At 38.8% G+C, this 17,366-nt stretch overlaps 1 protein-coding gene across 2 annotated transcripts in view; it reads left to right on the top strand.

Annotated features, from left to right (window-relative positions):
* The first annotated feature begins 6,171 nt into the window (after positions 1-6,171).
* The window catches only part of LOC126095352 (nucleosome assembly protein 1-like 1), a 30,181-nt gene continuing 18,986 nt past the window's right edge, over positions 6,172-17,366 (top strand). The window contains exons 1-5 of one of the 2 annotated variants that reach the window (XM_049910160.1): positions 6,172-6,247; positions 6,738-6,895; positions 14,122-14,265; positions 16,968-17,113; positions 17,191-17,347. In XM_049910160.1, the coding sequence (XP_049766117.1) occupies positions 6,740-6,895; positions 14,122-14,265; positions 16,968-17,113; positions 17,191-17,347 (603 nt within the window). In that variant the 5' untranslated portion in view covers positions 6,172-6,247; positions 6,738-6,739. Of the gene's footprint in view, positions 6,317-6,737; positions 6,896-14,121; positions 14,266-16,967; positions 17,114-17,190; positions 17,348-17,366 lie in introns of both variants that reach the window. The other variant, XM_049910159.1, reaches the window with a different exon arrangement.

Here is a 17,366-nt window from a genome sequence, read left to right as displayed (position 1 = left end):
GGAGTAGGGGTTTAACATATCAGTAAAAGACTGAGCAAGGTGGCGCAATTGTTAGAACACAGGACTGAGATTCGGCAGGACGATGGTTCAAACTACATCTGCCCTTTCCCTAAATCACTTCAGGCAAATGCTGGGATGGTTCCTTTGATAGGGCATTGATGAGTTCCTTCCCCATCCTTCCCTATTCCAATGGGACCGATGACCTCGCTGTTTGGTCCCCTCCCCATGAATCAACCAGCCAACCACATTAGTAGAAGATGAGGATAGGACGTAGAAGTTGTATGTGTAGGATTATACCTTCCTTTTCATTTGCGTGTAAATTAGGTAGTTTGGAGTTGAGTTTTCTTTCGTATGACTATGTAACTGCAGAACTTGTGAAGGAGGGAAAATAACTGATGGGAGTTTCCTGTTCCCTGGTTGCAGTGTGTCGAAGCAAAAGACGAGGGGAGTCCTTATCTTAGTACTGCTGCACCTCTTCACCAGGAGTGGAGTTGGAGCGCTGCAGGTACTACCACTGGAAACCAGAGTATCTCTTACAAAGTAGTGTGGTGCTTAAAGAAGCTCCATTGCAGTTATGTATGAGGCAAACAGGCAGGCACAGAGGCGCCGATATGTAATTTCACAAGTGATCCTGTTTGTACATTGCAAAGTGACCAGGTTGAGCTGTGCTATTTAGTGACATTGCAGAAAGGCCATGCAATGACATCCTGGCCTGTGGTATATTTCCACATCATTCGGACATGAAAGTGTTGATCAGTACATGCCTGGAAGCAGTGTAACGGCACAACAAAGACCAACTAATTGCTATAGATATCCTCTGTTTCTAGCACAGTTATGTGCAGTCTGGATGCACTCTCCATGACATCAGGTTCTTGTCAATCTCCAATACACTATGGGGCAGCCAGCAATGACGCTGGTCTGGGCAGTCAGCTCCAACAGACCAGCTCACGACTCTGCCTGCATACTTAGACGACACATTGAAGAGCCATCCCGTAGGCGCCACAGTAGAGCCGAATTTCTGCCTTGGAGGGCAGTGGTTCATGGGCAGAGCACTATTTTCTCCATCCCTCCACAACAGGGCGAGCTTCTAACCCAGTAGCCATGATAACCTATAAGCATTCAGCAGATGTATGCATCACTGACACCACTCAGTCAGGCCCACATAGTGTAGAGTGTATGCAGAATAATGTGTCCAGTAGATGCTCAATCAGCAGCGCAAGCATGGTGGGAAACTAGTGGTGGGGGTTGTTGGCAGATGGTTGGCGCACTTTAGGGGAAATGCCAAGTGCTGTAGGGGAAGTGCCATTCTAAACTGCTCATATTTTTTGTAAATATTAAGTGGAGCCTCTTCACACCCACACTTATATGGTTACCATCCAAGAAGATCTACTGTCACCTCTGCTTTGGATTGCATCTAAAAAGAATTCCACCGAAAATGCAACAAAAGCATCGATTTATTTCGCCTGACTTGTTAATAGTTTGTAACTCTCAGAGAAGTGTCACAAGGGGCGAATTTTGAGTAAAATCTGCGTTTCTCTTGTTGCCAAGTTAAAAAGTGCTCCTTTTGCCAAAAGACAATGGAGTTTACTTGATGTCATCTCACTAACATGTTGTTCAGTTGGAGTTGCAAGAGAATTATGAAAAAGTGAGAAGCTGAGAACAAGTAAGGTCAGTACCTCATAAAAAGTATGTCCTTGGTACAAATGGTTCAAATGGCTCTGAGCACTATGTGACTTAACATCTATGGTCATCAGTCCCATAGAACTTAGAACTACTTAAACCTAACTAACCTAAGGACATCACACAACACCCAGTCATCATGAGGCAGAGAAAATCCCTGACCCCGCCAGGAATCGAACCCAGGAACACGGGCACAGGATATCCTTGGTAAAAAAAATAAATGTGTAATATTCTTCACATATGTTGTTCCAAAACCTATAGTATTTCCCATTTGACCAGCTATCTATCACAATTAAAAATTACATTATTTCAACAAAGAAGTCTGTAGTTAGTGAAATAACACAGTAGATAATGAAGTTTTGCATAATAACCATATGGAAAAATACCCTCCTCTTTGCACACTATCATTTGCCAAAATCTTGTATTGACATCTCAAACCTTTTATGTGATATTTGGAATGAAATGGATTTTCATTTTGGCTATATTGCAATTCAAATGACTAAGCTACATAAGATTACTTTTCTCGAGATTGGTGACAGACACCTCCACGCAAGTCTAAAGGAAAATTAAGTATGTTAGCTAAATTTCACATATAGCAAAATGTTATGGAATATGCATCAAATGCAACATTCCTATTTTTCATTGGGACCTTTTTGGAATTTCATGCAGTGTCTTACTTAGATGAAAACGTCACAATAGCTATGAACATTAACGAAACAGTGCACCCTTCATCATGAAACTGACTTATCAAGCTATAAGCAAACTGAAAATGAACTTTTTTAACGAACAGTATACGTAAAATCGTTTGAGAAAGATTGCAGTGGGTGTGCCTCAGTTCTGTCATCGCAGTCTGCCAAGTGGGCAAGCAATGTAGGCCTCCCCTTCTGGGCAAACGATTGAGCTCACCCACCGCTTCTGACCAAAACTGGTCATTGTGCATCAGCCGCCCTATCCTATGTGGCTTCTAACTCAGGCACGTGCTGTTGAATGAGGTGAACAACGTCAGGAAAGCATGATACGGATGTCAAATGGCCATCCCACTGATCGTCTTTCAACCAATATTGGCAGTACTGGTAGACTAGTGCCTGCAGGGAGTGAATCCAGGGGTGTTGCAGCACTCTGGCATTGTAAACCAAGACAAATAAAACATATTGTATCTTGCAGCGGAGTTTTCCTAGCCACCACTGGCCAACACCACTGCCTCCACAACCCACCATTGCACCACATCTACACCATAGCTGCCACACTACCCCAGGTCGCCATAACACTGTTACACTATCATATGTTGACATTTATCTTAATTTCTTTATTAGAAAGGTTTTTGCTTCTGTAGGGGCTTACAAGCTCACAAAGGTAAATTTCAAGTCCTTAGTAGGAGCATGGTAGAAACTGAGTTAGCAAGACTGTCACTAGAACGATTTGCTATTTTGAAAGATGCACCCAAGTTGACAATCTCCAGTGCTTCATTTGTCATCTGTTTCAGAATACTGCGCATAATTTCGAGTAAGACATTAGATTTAGGAATGATTCCTGTTTCCATCTTATTCTAACACTTCTCAAATTATGCAGAACTTCCATTGTCTTGTTTAATAGATCCTTTTGGAGTCATATTATAAAGTAAGATTTCGCCACCCCCAAGAAATCTGTTGCTCTGGGCGATGGTACGGTTTGTCTTTCTCCAGAACTGCCCCTGCCAATACCAAACAGTGAAAGCGAGGTTATGAGTTAGAATAGTTTAAACAAAAAGTCGGATGATAACGTTTATAAAACGTCAAAGCAAACTTCATAACGCATGTTCTTGAATGATTTTGTGTAGTAAAGTTTTGAGAAGCGAAACGAGATTTTAAAACATCGACACTCATTTGCTGGCGAAAATATATACATAAAAACACATCAAACAATATTCTTTCTGTAGAGAAAAACCGCCTTGTTTTGCTACAATGTACTTCATTTCTTCTAGACAAATTTCGCCTTCTACTTTAAGGCACCTGCTGTGGAATCTAGATTGATACAGTTGGTTTTGATATGCGATATTTGTAGATTATAAAACAATGCATGTCTCTTTTTTTACGTAAATAAATGAGTACTTGCCGTTCTTCACGTTTTTGGTTGACATCTGCACTTCCTCTCATCTGGACACATTCTGGAGGTCGCAGTATAACTGCACTTACGAAATATAAGCACGTTTTCATGTTATGTACTTTTTTCTTTGCAATTTTCGAATTCCTTGTTTTTATCGCTGTGGAGCACTATTAGTTTTCTGTCACTAGTTGTAGATATTTTACCGAAAATTGCTGTGCGTTCGCTTTATATCCCATCCTGTTTGGTTTTGTTTACGTTCATGCTGCCGACCTAGCGAAGTATGCTCTGAAAACTAACGTCTGTCTGTTTCTGTTATATCTGTGTGTTTGTGTCCCCCCTTGTCTGTGTGTATGTGTCTGCGTCAGTGGTTATTCAGGGTCATTTGTAGGAAGTTGAATATCAATGTAATAGCTGTCAAAGAGTGGATAAAAGTTTTGGTGTTTGGCTGATTTGAGTTTTGGTTAAAATAGTTTGTGGAGGGGTTCGTGGATAAGTGAATAGAAAGGCGTTGGGTGGTGTTATTATTATTATGATAACAATTCTCTGTTAGAGTGTTACTTTGTCACTTCAGCTGTTAGTGTAAACAATGAGTTGATTAGATTAGATTAGATTAGATTAGATTAATACTAGTTCCATGGATCATGAATACGTTATTTCGTAATGATGTGGAACGAGTCAAATTTTCCAATACATGACATAATTAAGTTAATTTAACAACATACTTAAGTTAATATAACAACTTTTTCATTTTTTGTGTTTTTTATTTATTTTTTAAACTTTTTTTAAATATTTTTTTTAAATTTATATCTAAAAATTCCTCTATGGAGTAGAAGGAGTTGTCATTCAGAAATTCTTTTAATTTCTTCTTAAATACTTGTTGGTTATCTGTCAGACTTTTGATACTATTTGGTAAGTGACCAAAGACTTTAGTGCCAGTATAATTCACCCCTTTCTGTGCCAAAGTTAGATTTAATCTTGAATAGTGAAGATCATCCTTTCTCCTAGTATTGTAGTTATGCACACTGCTATTACTTTTGAATTGGGTTTGGTTGTTAATAACAAATTTCATAAGAGAGTATATATACTGAGAAGCTACTGTGAATATCCCTAGATCCTTAAATAAATGTCTGCAGGATGATCTTGGGTGGACTCCAGCTATTATTCTGATTGTCATGTTTACTTAATCACTCAACAGGGTTTTCCTGCTTTGTTTTCTGTATGTACTAACTTTCTCGAAAGGTTTCGACGTGTTTCTTTGTTGTTGATTGTAATTATTTTCGTGTCTTCTTTGTGTGACCAGATGCGAGGAAACACAGAAGCCAACCGAAAGCGCGAAGAACGGTAAATATTCACTTATTTGCGTAAAAAACGAGACGTGAACTGTTTTGTAATCCACAAATATCACATATCAAAACAAGAGTGTATCATTCTAGATTCCAATAATGATGCCTTAAAATAAAAGGCGAAACGCGTCTAGAAGAAAAAAATACATTGCAGCAAGAAATTGTAGTTTTTATTTACAAAACAGATATTTCTGTGCTTGCTGCGGATGATGGCCACGCAAGCAAACTTATTACATCAAACAATATTAAATTTCATAAGGGAGCAAATAGGTCCCGTTTACCCTATCATTATGCTTTTTTCTTACATAGCTAATAAAGTCTTAAACAACTATGTTTTTCTCCGTCATTAGAGCTGACTTTTTCACTTAAAATGTTAATGAAAACTGCTTCATCAACTTCTGTTCTTTTTGTTTACAGTTGGTGCGTCAGTTCTGAAGTTTTATGGTCTCTGAAACCTAAAATAGCTTTTTGCTTTCAGATATCTGACATCGCTTGTGCAAGAACACTCAACAGAAAATGTATGCATGTCGTTATGATACAATTTCAAGTTGCCACGAAAAGAAAGCACAATAATCAAGATAAAGATGAAGGCACAAAACACAAGACCATGACATTCACTTCTATAACACGAGAGTGCGCAGCAAAGTAGGTGAACTTCCGACTTCAGCAGACGCCAACACCGTCAAAACTTTCATCCCCAAAAACCTTAACGTGATGTGATGTGACTTGACGGTATGGTGACGGCCTACGTGGTAGCCACCGTTTAAAGTAAACTTTGGAATCTTTTTACGTAATTTGACATGAACTGACGACCAATGTGTACTGGCCTTGATTCGTTTCGTAGATCCTCAGTTGCTCTAGTCACTGTCTTTTGAATATTTGAGATTTCGTATTAGAAAATATTGATACGAAGTTAAAGACAGACGCTGATGTGAAAACCCAGAAAGCAATTTTTCAATGATTCCGTGAGATAGGGATACTATACTTAGAATTGAGCTTTCATAGGTTTGCAATGAATTACGCTTGCATCTTTGATAATTTCGGTTTAAATTTCATACATATGTGGTTGGCGGCACTGGTTGTTTGTCATCTTTGGAGAGAAGTGCCCTACCATCTTTCTGTAAAGTGTGAGCGGTAAAAAGGTGAGATAGACAAAGGAGAGTAGTTAATTTTGAGGCTGTTATTTATTCTTTGCCTGTTAGCTTGGTGAGGTCAGTTAGACTTTTCTTGTCCATATTTAATAGGAAAGATGGAGTTTTATTTTCATGGAAGTTTCAATATTATTAGAAACTCTAAAAAATGCAAATGGTTGCCCATGTGCGCGGTAATATGCCGTCAAGCTTTATAGTGTCTTCAGAACTTGTAACTTCTTATTTGTAGCCATTAATTTATTATTGCTTGTCGCTAGCCTAGCAGGCTCGCTGAATTATCAGCAAGTAGTGTGAAGCGGGAATAAGAGTAATTTTTTATCTTAATGTTTTCATTATGTGATTCATGAACAAATATATAATTCAAATCGTTTTTCATGGTTATAATTGCCAGTTTCTTTATTATTTCATTACTTTTAATTCATTAGACAACATTTTTGCATTTTTATTTAGGTGAATATAAATTTTCGAATTTTCTGTAAAGCCATGGCAGATCCCGAAAGAATTGGCGATGCGGCTGAGGATCTTGAAGAAATGGAGGAGGAAGAAGAACCAACAAAAGTTGCGATAACTGAAGAAATGTTACAGAGACCCGAAGTCTTGGCAGCGCTACAAGGAACTCTGCACAGAGAGATGATGGAGGTGGGCACTTGCACATGCTGCTACACTTAGTGTAGCAGCTGTGTGGGGGTTTGCTTTTGTTGTGAACTCTTAAAATACTTTTGCGTACAAATATTATTTAATATTTGCAAATGACACGTTTGCTTATACAATCATGTTATGCTCTCCACACACTCTTTTGTGATAGTGTAGCCCAGTTTTTGTGAGTAATTGTCTAACATTTTTAAAAGCACTGCCATAACTGTGTTTGCGTTAGATTCGAAATGTCTTCTTAAGGTTTTCTTCCTAAATTTTGGGGATACCTGGCCATAAACGATTTTCTGTGAAGAATGTCAAATTGTTTCTATGTCGAATTCCTTTATGTGCTGCTGAAACTAATTAGTAATGCAATGGTGGAGTCTCTAGTCTAATCATCTAAAATGCTAAGTAGAAGTCAGTTTCAGTGAAAAGGGAAGAGAGATCACATTACAGTGAACTGTGCTGAATTTGTTAGTTGAACTCATCTCTTTTAGTACTTTTATAAGTGAATCCCAAAATATACCTGGCATATAGGCCTAGTTGTTTTATGGGATATTTTCCTCCCTCTGAAATATTACTTGTAGTGACACCTACGCGGTACGCCTTGAGATGTACTAAGTTAGAAAGTAAGTTAGGTTGAGAGTTGATGAGAAATTGGGTGTAAGGTAAGGGTTGTAATGACTGTTCTGTAGCATGAGGGGGGGGGGGGTTGTTTGTGTTCATTGTGGTTAACATTAGCCGTGAATGCGACACGTTAACCCTCTTGTGGTTTGTTCGGTCATTTCAGTTTTGGAAGAAATGTCGTCAAACATTCACTTCATGTTTAAAAAGGGAGATGAATTTAGAATTTTGTAACGTATAAATTTTGTGGTTTTGTAGTGACTGCAATTTTGAAACAGGGGTTTTCTTTTCATAATTCAGCAGTTGAGTATGAATGTAGGTTGGTAATTGCAATTTAGCAGAGTAAGGGTTGAGTCCATCTAAAACTAGAAACATGAGGAAATTGGCTGTAATTCACATTTTTAATATTTCCATTATACTTTTAAAAATGTCTGTCATAAATCAGATATCAGAACCTGGTGTATGTACAGACATTTAGAAGCCAGTCGATAAATTGATGAAAAATTACCTATGCAGTTTATTCATTCATCTGTCCATCTAGAGATAAGAGCTGACAATGATTTGTCTTCTTAATATAGTGAAAACAATTAGCTACACACACTCACACTGTATTGAGGACTGGATTAATGTGGATATAAAACTTTCCTATTTACTTTTGGATTCTCTTGTTTCTAGTGTTACCTGTAGAATACTAAATCATGTAATGGTTGAATTTACCACGAGATAATGTTTAAATATTGGCTGCTTTGAAACACGATCCTTCTGTATAACTGCCTTACCATACACGAAATTACTCTAATTTTTGCCAATTTAAGGAATTGATGCTCGTTGAAGCTGCAGATCCACTGTGAGCAATATGTAGAATGCTGGGCTCTACTGAGCTTTGAGGCAGATAATATGGGTATTGTTTCATAACTTTGACAGTGGAACTCCCGCTGTGTGACAAATGTATTGGATTCTCATATTTGGAAGGAGTTGATTCCACGTTGGAGCAATTCAATGAAGTGAAGTGTTTGGAATTATGTGACTTTTATCAATTTAATATATGAAAGGATTAATAGGAACAAATTTTGTAATATGTATTACTTAAGGTATACACATACCTATTACTTCTTGCATGTGAAAGTTTTATTTAAAATTGGATGAGACTACCTAATCAAGGTCGTGGACTTAGATTCGTCACTCAGTTGCTCACTTGTGATTGTAAGATAATTGAGATGTAACTTCTTGCTAAAAGTAGGCAGTAAAATTACTCTTGGAACTCCAGCTTGACACAAAGTGAAGGGAGTGTTTTTTTTAAAGTAGAGGTGTGTGCCGTCTTAACTCTCAATAGTTGTTACTGAGATCCAGGATTTGAAAGCTGTCCAAGTAAAAGTTCGGTTTTATTTGTTGTAGATGAAGGTGCAATATGCATAGATCTGTTGTCAAACAGCGCAATATACGTAAGATAACAAATCAGTACATGGATGCAACAGTTCCGCTTCACCAGTGGAAATTGATTGGGGAAGTTATTGGTAGACAGCAATAGGTTATTGAACATAACAAATGTTTTTGTCAAACATTTATACTTACTGCATGTGCATCACAGTAATTCAACCTGTACTCCTGAATAACCACATACTTGTGTAGGAAATGTAAGTTTCAGCTTTCCCATTCCACTTGTATTAATTAGGTAAAACTGCTACACCCATGTGGTGACTGGTTCTCAATGTGTCGTGATATTTGGCACAAAGTAATATGTTTTCAATGTGTTCATCTTTTGTCATGTCTCTTCTAAACATGTAGCGTCTGCTGTTCAGTATATACTGAAATGTCTAACTTCAGTGTGCACCAGTTCTTGGAAATTGCCTTTTTGCCATATAACTTGCTGCTTGCTCACACCAGCTAGGTGTGAATGTTTACTTTGAGGCAGTATGAAATTTATAGAATAGGTCTGTGCATGTATTGTGTTAATGAGTGCTCGTCACAACCAATAAAGAATGCTGCTGTTCCTCATTGACAATGCTATGTGGATACAGAATATTGTAAAATTTATTACCAAAGAAACTACCATGGGTAGTTTCACCTGCTGTGGCCTGTGACAGCTAAGTGAATTGCCCCCAGGGCCCAGTAGTGGATTACACTTCCATTCTTGAAAACTACACTTGAAATTGTGCTTTGTGGCAGGCAGCAAACAGTATGATGAGCTTTTGTTCTGAAATTAAGTGCTAGGGTGACATGCCAATTACAGTTAATAACATGAACAGTGTTGAAAGGCATAATTATGGATTATACATGCTACATTCAGTTTGATAATAAAATTGTCACAGATTAAAATGCAATAAAGTTAACTGAATAGTGTTAAAATCTTGTAATAATTAAAAATACGTGGTTTAAATACTTACTTGGCTCAGTGGGATTATGAGCCATATTATAAAGCTGCAGTGTCTTTATTCCCCGTTGATCTTGGTGTGCTCTCAACAAATAACTGACATCACTTGTAGAAATTTATTTATCCATGAATCACTTCTCAGGATCATATTAGTGTTTCATAATGAGTGTTCAGCTGTTGCTGTATTATTGGAACGATCCTGGCATTTACCTGAAATTTAGGAAGACCCAAAATAGGATAGGCTGACAGCATGAGGATCCATTGCCAATACAAAGTTAGCACCTTAACAAATGTAGTATCTCATTTTACCTAAGTTCATTCTTGTACATACTTGGAACAACTTAGTTTCACAGCTTGAAGTGATAGTCATGTCAGTGTGGCTGCCTAAGAAAGGCATGTGAATATTGGGACAATAAACTATATTCAGATAAAAATTGTTTTGAAAGATAATTCAGTGTAAGTGGTAAGAGACCAGCCACCATCCAATGTACTTCTTTCTCAAATGCCGTGTGCTCACTGTTGCCTGTTTTGTAAGTGTGAAGCATGGCTAGCTGCTTGCAGGAAACATTGCTCCCTACCAGTGCAATCTCTCACAAACTAATTTTAAAAGTTCTAAATATTCTGGCTTACAACCACTAATATTAGGAGCATAATCCTCAGCTAGACATTTTGGGTGTCAAGCTCTCGGCATCTGGCTGTCTTAAGTTAATCCTCATAAAAATGCGCTTCAAAAGCACACAAGGTCAATATTTAGAATGAAATTATTTGGACATAGGCATTTTATTTTAAAAAAATGGTAACATCAAACTCTCTGCTTTCCTTATCCATGTTACTGCCCGTCCATCAGTGTTCCTTACATAAAGCAGTAAACATTGGTCACATCAGCTCTCTCTGTGCACTTTTGGTTTAACATGTGTATGGCTGACAGACTGCACTGAGCTGTCAGCTGTTCCATAACATTCCAAGGATGTTAAAGGACGTGGAGAGACAACATACCAGTGGTCATGTGCACAGAACTATTTACATTTGTTGTAATAACACCAACATTAAAAATAATTACAAAAACCATGGAAAGCATTACCATCCTCAGCAGTTTGTATATGAAGTAAGTTTTCAAACTGGACCAGGTGGGTTACTATTTGAAGTTTATCAGGCAGGTAGTTTCTTCCCTTTTTTATTCACTTGTATCAACTTTCATGATGCATTTCAGATGACTAGCCCACATGTTTGCAACTGCCGGTATGTCAGTTGTCCAATCTAAAAGTGTCTGCATGGTCCCTACATCTTTTCAAAATGCTTTAGCATAAGCCATCAGCACATGGACTGTGCATCATTGTTGAGTGTGCCGAGTTTGACAACATGGCGTGGAATAGCACATTTGGGAGTCCTTCTGAATGTGTGGAGCAGTATCTAACATGTTGGATATTCTGAGTGTTGACCAGTGAGATGGCACAATGCCATCTACGTCACATACACACCCATCTCCTCCCAGCAAAGAGCTGTGAGGTGCCACATTGGCATTCAGTTGAAGCCTATACATATATATATATGCCATTTCTGAGTGCCAGCAAATTGAGAATCACTTGAAAACCCATTGTTAACTGGTAAAATGAGAAACATTATATTCATGTCAAAAGAGTTATTGTAACTTGTGTATTATGAGATACGCCATTTGAAGGTAACTGCACACTGAGGAGCCACTGAAAACACATTATTCTTGGTGCAGTTTGTTATGAAATTTGTCTGTAACACAACTACATTAAAGCTTTTAGCAACTAGCAACATGCTAGGATTGGGCATCAATGATTTGTTATTGGTTTAGTGTAGTGAGTAGTGTTAACAATTCTCAACGACGTGCATGAGATGGTAGTGGTTAGTCACACCAGGTCTACTTTCTTTCCCGGACATTCACATTTTTAGTAGGTTCTGATACTTTATGAATATATAGCATAATATTATGTAAATATAAGTTCACTTTTTCTTGAGGAGTGAGTTTGTTTGATCTACAGGAGAGCTTGCGCTGCTTGTATAAGGATATTTTGCTACTTTCTTTAAAGTTTAGTAATTCACATGTTGTAAAGATTCTGCTACTGGGTAGGTACAATGATAAATTAAGAATGACCTTGGGGTTTTACTAAAATGTGGGAATGATGAAATAATGTTCATCTTATGTCAAGAACTACTGCAAATTTGTATTGCACTGTTTGTAATCGAACTGTTAAGTCTGTGTCCTTATTGGGCATGGTACTTTCCTTTTTGTCTTCAAACACGTACATGGATATTGAAGTTTTTTGTATATTACATATAGAACAACATGACTAGCATATGGACAGTGGAGGAAGTGTGCATTTTAATAGATCTAATGTTGGAATTCCATGGGTGCCCATTTAGTAAAGTGTGATTTACCACCTAGAAACCACCCCATTACTGCCTCTGGAGTGCATTCTGATCGCTTATACCATGTTGTGGCCAATGTACTGTTCGCACAAATTGCATAATTTGAGTGTGTTCAGCAGCATGTTGAATTCTGCACTGTCTGTGTGTAGGTGCTTTAGGATTATGTTCCTAATATTAGTGGTTTCATGCTGCTAAAATATTTATAACGATTATCGTAAGAGCTGCTACCTCCAGATGGACACTATTAGAGTAATTTTAATTGCAGTATATCATCTTAAATTTGAATCTAAATGTTTGACAGTAGGACATTGAGAGTTGTGAAACTTGGACAGTTTCGACAATTTGACTAGATACCATTTTTTGTAACTGCATAAATTGACTGTGATTTGGTGCACTGCTATATTTTTCCAGTCATTGTTTGATATGGCTAATAGTATATTGAAGGGTTTTGCTGTAATCTTAAAATGCTTTAAAACATGAAATGGAATATACACTTAAAATTGATATTAAAAGTGAATGGAAGGTTTCTGGGAATGTGCAATAGCCCATGTAAGAGGATTTAAAAAAAATTTAACTTTGGGAACTTTTGGAAGGAAGTAAACTTCTTGTGACACCCTATTAGGTAATTTTATGTAACCATTCTTTGTGTAATTCTGCAGATGCTCTAACACCACTCTCATACAGATCGTGAGAATAAGACGGAGCATAGACATCTGGTCATTCCTCCATTCACCTTCATAATATTTGAATGAAATAGGATAGTGCTGTGAGAGTAAAGTCAGTGTATTCAATAAAGGAATGGGTGTGCTTGATAGCATCATGAGTGTACTCTACCAGAAAAGTCTATCTACATCTACATTTATACTCCGCAAGCCACCCAACGGTGTGTGGCGGAGGGCACTTTACGTGCCGCTGTCATTACCTCCCTTTCCTGTTCCAGTCGCGTATGGTTCGCGGGAAGAACAACTGTCTGAAAGCCTCTGTGCGCGCTCTAATCTCTCTAATTTTACATTCGTGATCTCCTCGGGAGGTATAAGTAGGGGGAAGCAATATATTCGATACCTCATCCAGAAACGCACCCTCTCGAAACCTGGCGAGCAAGCTACACCGCGATGCAGAGCGCCTTTCTTGCAGAGTCTGCCGCTTGAGTTTGTTAAACATCTCCGTAACACTATCACGGTTACCAAATAACCCTGTGACGAAACGCGCCGCTCTTCTTTGGATCTTCTCTATCTCCTCCATCTCCAGCAGTTGTTGTTGTTGTTAGCTTAAGAAGGAACCCAACAGTGTTTTTTGTCAGCTTTCAGCTGTGCGACACTAATAGATACAGGTGAAAGTTCATATAGTTGTGACAACACAAAGGCATTGCCATAGACATTCACAAAATTTGCTGTATGTGGATGGTTGAGTTAGGCCTACAAAGCTACTGTTAAAACCACTTAAACTGTCATGTATCTAATTCCACTGACTTGATTAGTCAAATCTGTGTGCTCAGTAAACTCTTATGTTGTATACTTTCCGTGTTAGTTGTAGGCCACCCATAATGAACACTGCAATAGCTAAATAAACTGTGTTGCCTCAGCACACAACCTTAATATGTGTACACCATTATAATTTTGGTATGAAGTGTTATCGACAATGCACTATATGGTTGCTTATTTAGTATATACATAGATGTAAAGACATGTTCTTTTTATGTGACAGGTGTGTTGAACATAATCTTTTCCACACTGTGTGTGTGTGTGTGTGTGTGTGTGTGTGTGTGTGTGTGTGTGTGTGTGTGTGTGTGTGTAGGGTTGGTTCTGTTTACTGTATTCACATGTATTTCTTTAATTTGCAGGCTCTACCAGCTTCTGTGAAACGAAGAATAAAAGCATTAAAAAAACTTCAGCTTGAATCTACCCACATAGAAGCAAAATTTTATGAAGAAGTACATCTATTAGAATGCAAATACCATAAGCTATATTCACCATTGTATGAAAAAGTAAGTGTCTGAAAATGTAAATTGCATGCCTTAAATCTTATTACCTAAATTACAACAAAATTGTTAATGCATGGAGGGGAGAAGCTTGACTGAAAGGACAATGTATGCAAAGATAGACAAATTCCTAAGGCATGACAGTGGTAAAAACCAGGTGCACATTCTACTCAAATGACATTCATCAAATGTTGTAAAAACCACTTTGAGGGAAAACCTCTGAAATGCTGCACCATATGAATGTAAAATGTTTCAGTGGTGCCAAATACTTTTTCTGGTTTCTTAGACACTAATACATCTGTAATTTTTTTAAATTACTTGATCATTTGATATACAGTGTAGTGACAGTACCAAGAATGTCTCAAATTTAAAAACTGACTAATAAGAGAACCTAAGAATGAAAAATCTTATGAATTTAATGTTTAGTTGTAGATCACATGGAGCTAAAACTAATTTGAAGTTTCCAGATCTTGTCAACCTCTCTTCACCTATGCTAACCTGCTGTTCCCTCCCTCATGGTGAGGGACACTGTGTTGACTTTCCTAATGTAATTATTTGGCTTCCTTGAACATGTTTAGAAAGAAAACATTTGACTACCCATTGCACCAAAATATATATACACACACACACACACACACACACACACACACACACACACACACCTAAAAACAAAGATGAAAGTGCTGGCAGGTCGACAGACACACAAACATACACACAAAATTCAAGCTTTCGCAACAAACTGTTGCCTCATCAGGAAAGAGGGAAAGACCAAAGGCTGTGGGTTTTAAGGGAGAGGGTAAGGAGTCATTCCAGTCCCGGGAGCGGAAAGACTTACCTTAGGGGGGGGAAAAAAGGACGGGTACACACTCGCGCGCGCTCGCGCTCGCGCGCGCTCGCGCGCGCACACACACACACACACACACACACACACACACACACACACACACACACACATATCCATCCACACATATACAGACACAAGCAGACATATTTAAAGGCAAGAGTTGATTTGCCAAACTTGGGGTTTGCAGGCCTGGGTAACCAAGAAGGCTTCCTCTAAGCGACCCATGAATAGGTTGGTATACGAGGGGGGCCATCCTGGTACCTATGGCTGTTCCCTTAAATTGTTGGTTTGTCTGGCCTTCGAAAGTGAAAAAGTTGTGGGTCAGGATGAAGCTGGCTAAGGTAATGAGGAAAGAGGTTTTAGGTAGGGTGGCAGGTGATCGGCGTGAAAGGAAGTGCTCCATCGCAGCGAGGCCCTGGATGTGTGGAATATTTGTGTATAAGGAAGTGGCATCAATGGTTACAAGGATGGTTTCCGGGGGTAACAGATTGGGTAGGGATTCCAGGCGTTCGAGAAAGTGGTTGGAGTCTTTGATGAAGGATGGGAGACTGCATGTAATGGGTTGAAGGTGTTGATCTACATAAGCAGAGATGCGTTCTGTGGGGGCTTGGTAACCAGCTACAATGGGATGGCCGGGATGATTGGGTTTGTGAATTTTAGGAAGAAGGTAGGGGTGCGGGGTGTTAGTGGGGTCAGGAGGTTGATGGAGTCAGGTGAAAGGTTTTGTAGGGGGCCTAAGGTTCTGAGGATTCCTTGAAGCTCCGCCTGGACATCAGGAATGGGATTACCTTGGCAAACTTTGTAAGTAGTTTTGTCTGAAAGCTGACACAGTCCCTCAGCCACATACTTCCGACGATCAAGTACCACAGTCGTGGAACCCTTGTCTGCCGGAAGAATGACGATGGATTGGTCAGCCTTCAGATCACGGATAGCATGGGCTTCAGCAGTGGTGATGTTGGAAATAGGATTAAGGTTTTTTAAGAAGGATTGAGAGGCAAGGCTGGAAGTCAGAAATTCCTGGAAGGTTAGGAGAGGGTGATTTTGAGGAAGAGGAGGTGGGTCCCGCTGTGACGGAGGACGGAACTGTTCCAGGCAGGGTTCAATTTGGATAGCGTCTTGAGGAGTTCGATCATTAGGAGTAGGATTAGGATCATTTTTCTTCGTGGCAAATGTCTGCTTGTCTGTGTATATGCGGATGGATATGTGTGTGTGTAGGCGAGTGTATACCTGTCCTTTTTTCCCCCTAAGGTAAGTCTTTCTGCTCCCGGGATTGGAATGACTCCTTACCCTCTCCCTTAAAACCCACATACTTTCGTCTTTCCCTCTCTTTCCCTCTCCTTCCCTCTTTCCTGACGAGGCAACCGTTGGTTGCGAAAGCTAGAATTTTGTGTGTGTTTGTGTTTGTTTGTGTGTCTATCGACCTGCCAGTGCTTTTGTTTGGTAAGTCTCATCATCTTTCTTTTTAGATGTATTTTTCCCACGTGGAATGTCGTGTGTGTTTTAAGGGAGAGGGTAAGGAGTCATTCTAGTCCCGGGAGCGGAAAGACTTACCTTAGGGGGAAAAAAGGACGGGTATACACTTATGTGCGTGCACGCGCGCGCACACGCACACACACACACACACACACACACACACACACACACACACACACACACACATACAGACACAAGCAGACACATTTAAAGACAGAGTTTCAGTGTATATATATATAATCATTTGTATTTGCTGTCAACTACAGTTTACTCATTTAAAACAGTTGAAGTTTAATCTGCAGAAAGATACATTTGTTTTTATTTTGTAGATATCTGTCCTCTTGTGTGATAGTGGTTATAAAATGTAATCATGCTGTGTTAATTTCTGCAGCGGGGAGAAGTGATATCAGGCCTGTATGAGCCAACAGATGCAGAATGTGAATGGGAATCTGATGATGAGAAGATTGATGAAGTGAGTGATGCCCTCAAGAAAAAAGTTAAAATTGATGGAGGTGACTCTGAAGGAGATAAAAATGAGTATGTACAAAATTGTTTTTGTATAGTGAGTTTGTGTTAACTGAATTTTGTATAATTATTGGATATTTCATTCACAGTGTGAATAAAAATGAAGATGTTAAGGGCATTCCAGACTTTTGGCTTACTATCTTTAAAAATGTCCAGTTGCTATCTGAAATGGTGCAAGAGCATGATGAACCAATTTTGAAACATCTAATTGATATTAAAGTAATATTTCTGGAGTCCAGTCCAATGGTGAGTTAAAAAAAAAATG

The sequence above is a fragment of the Schistocerca cancellata genome, chromosome 8 (genome assembly GCF_023864275.1).
Source record: "Schistocerca cancellata isolate TAMUIC-IGC-003103 chromosome 8, iqSchCanc2.1, whole genome shotgun sequence".
In the NCBI taxonomy this organism is placed as follows: domain Eukaryota; kingdom Metazoa; phylum Arthropoda; class Insecta; order Orthoptera; family Acrididae; genus Schistocerca; species Schistocerca cancellata.
Note: the sequence above shows the minus strand (reverse complement) of the source record. Positions and strands in the feature narration are given on the sequence as shown.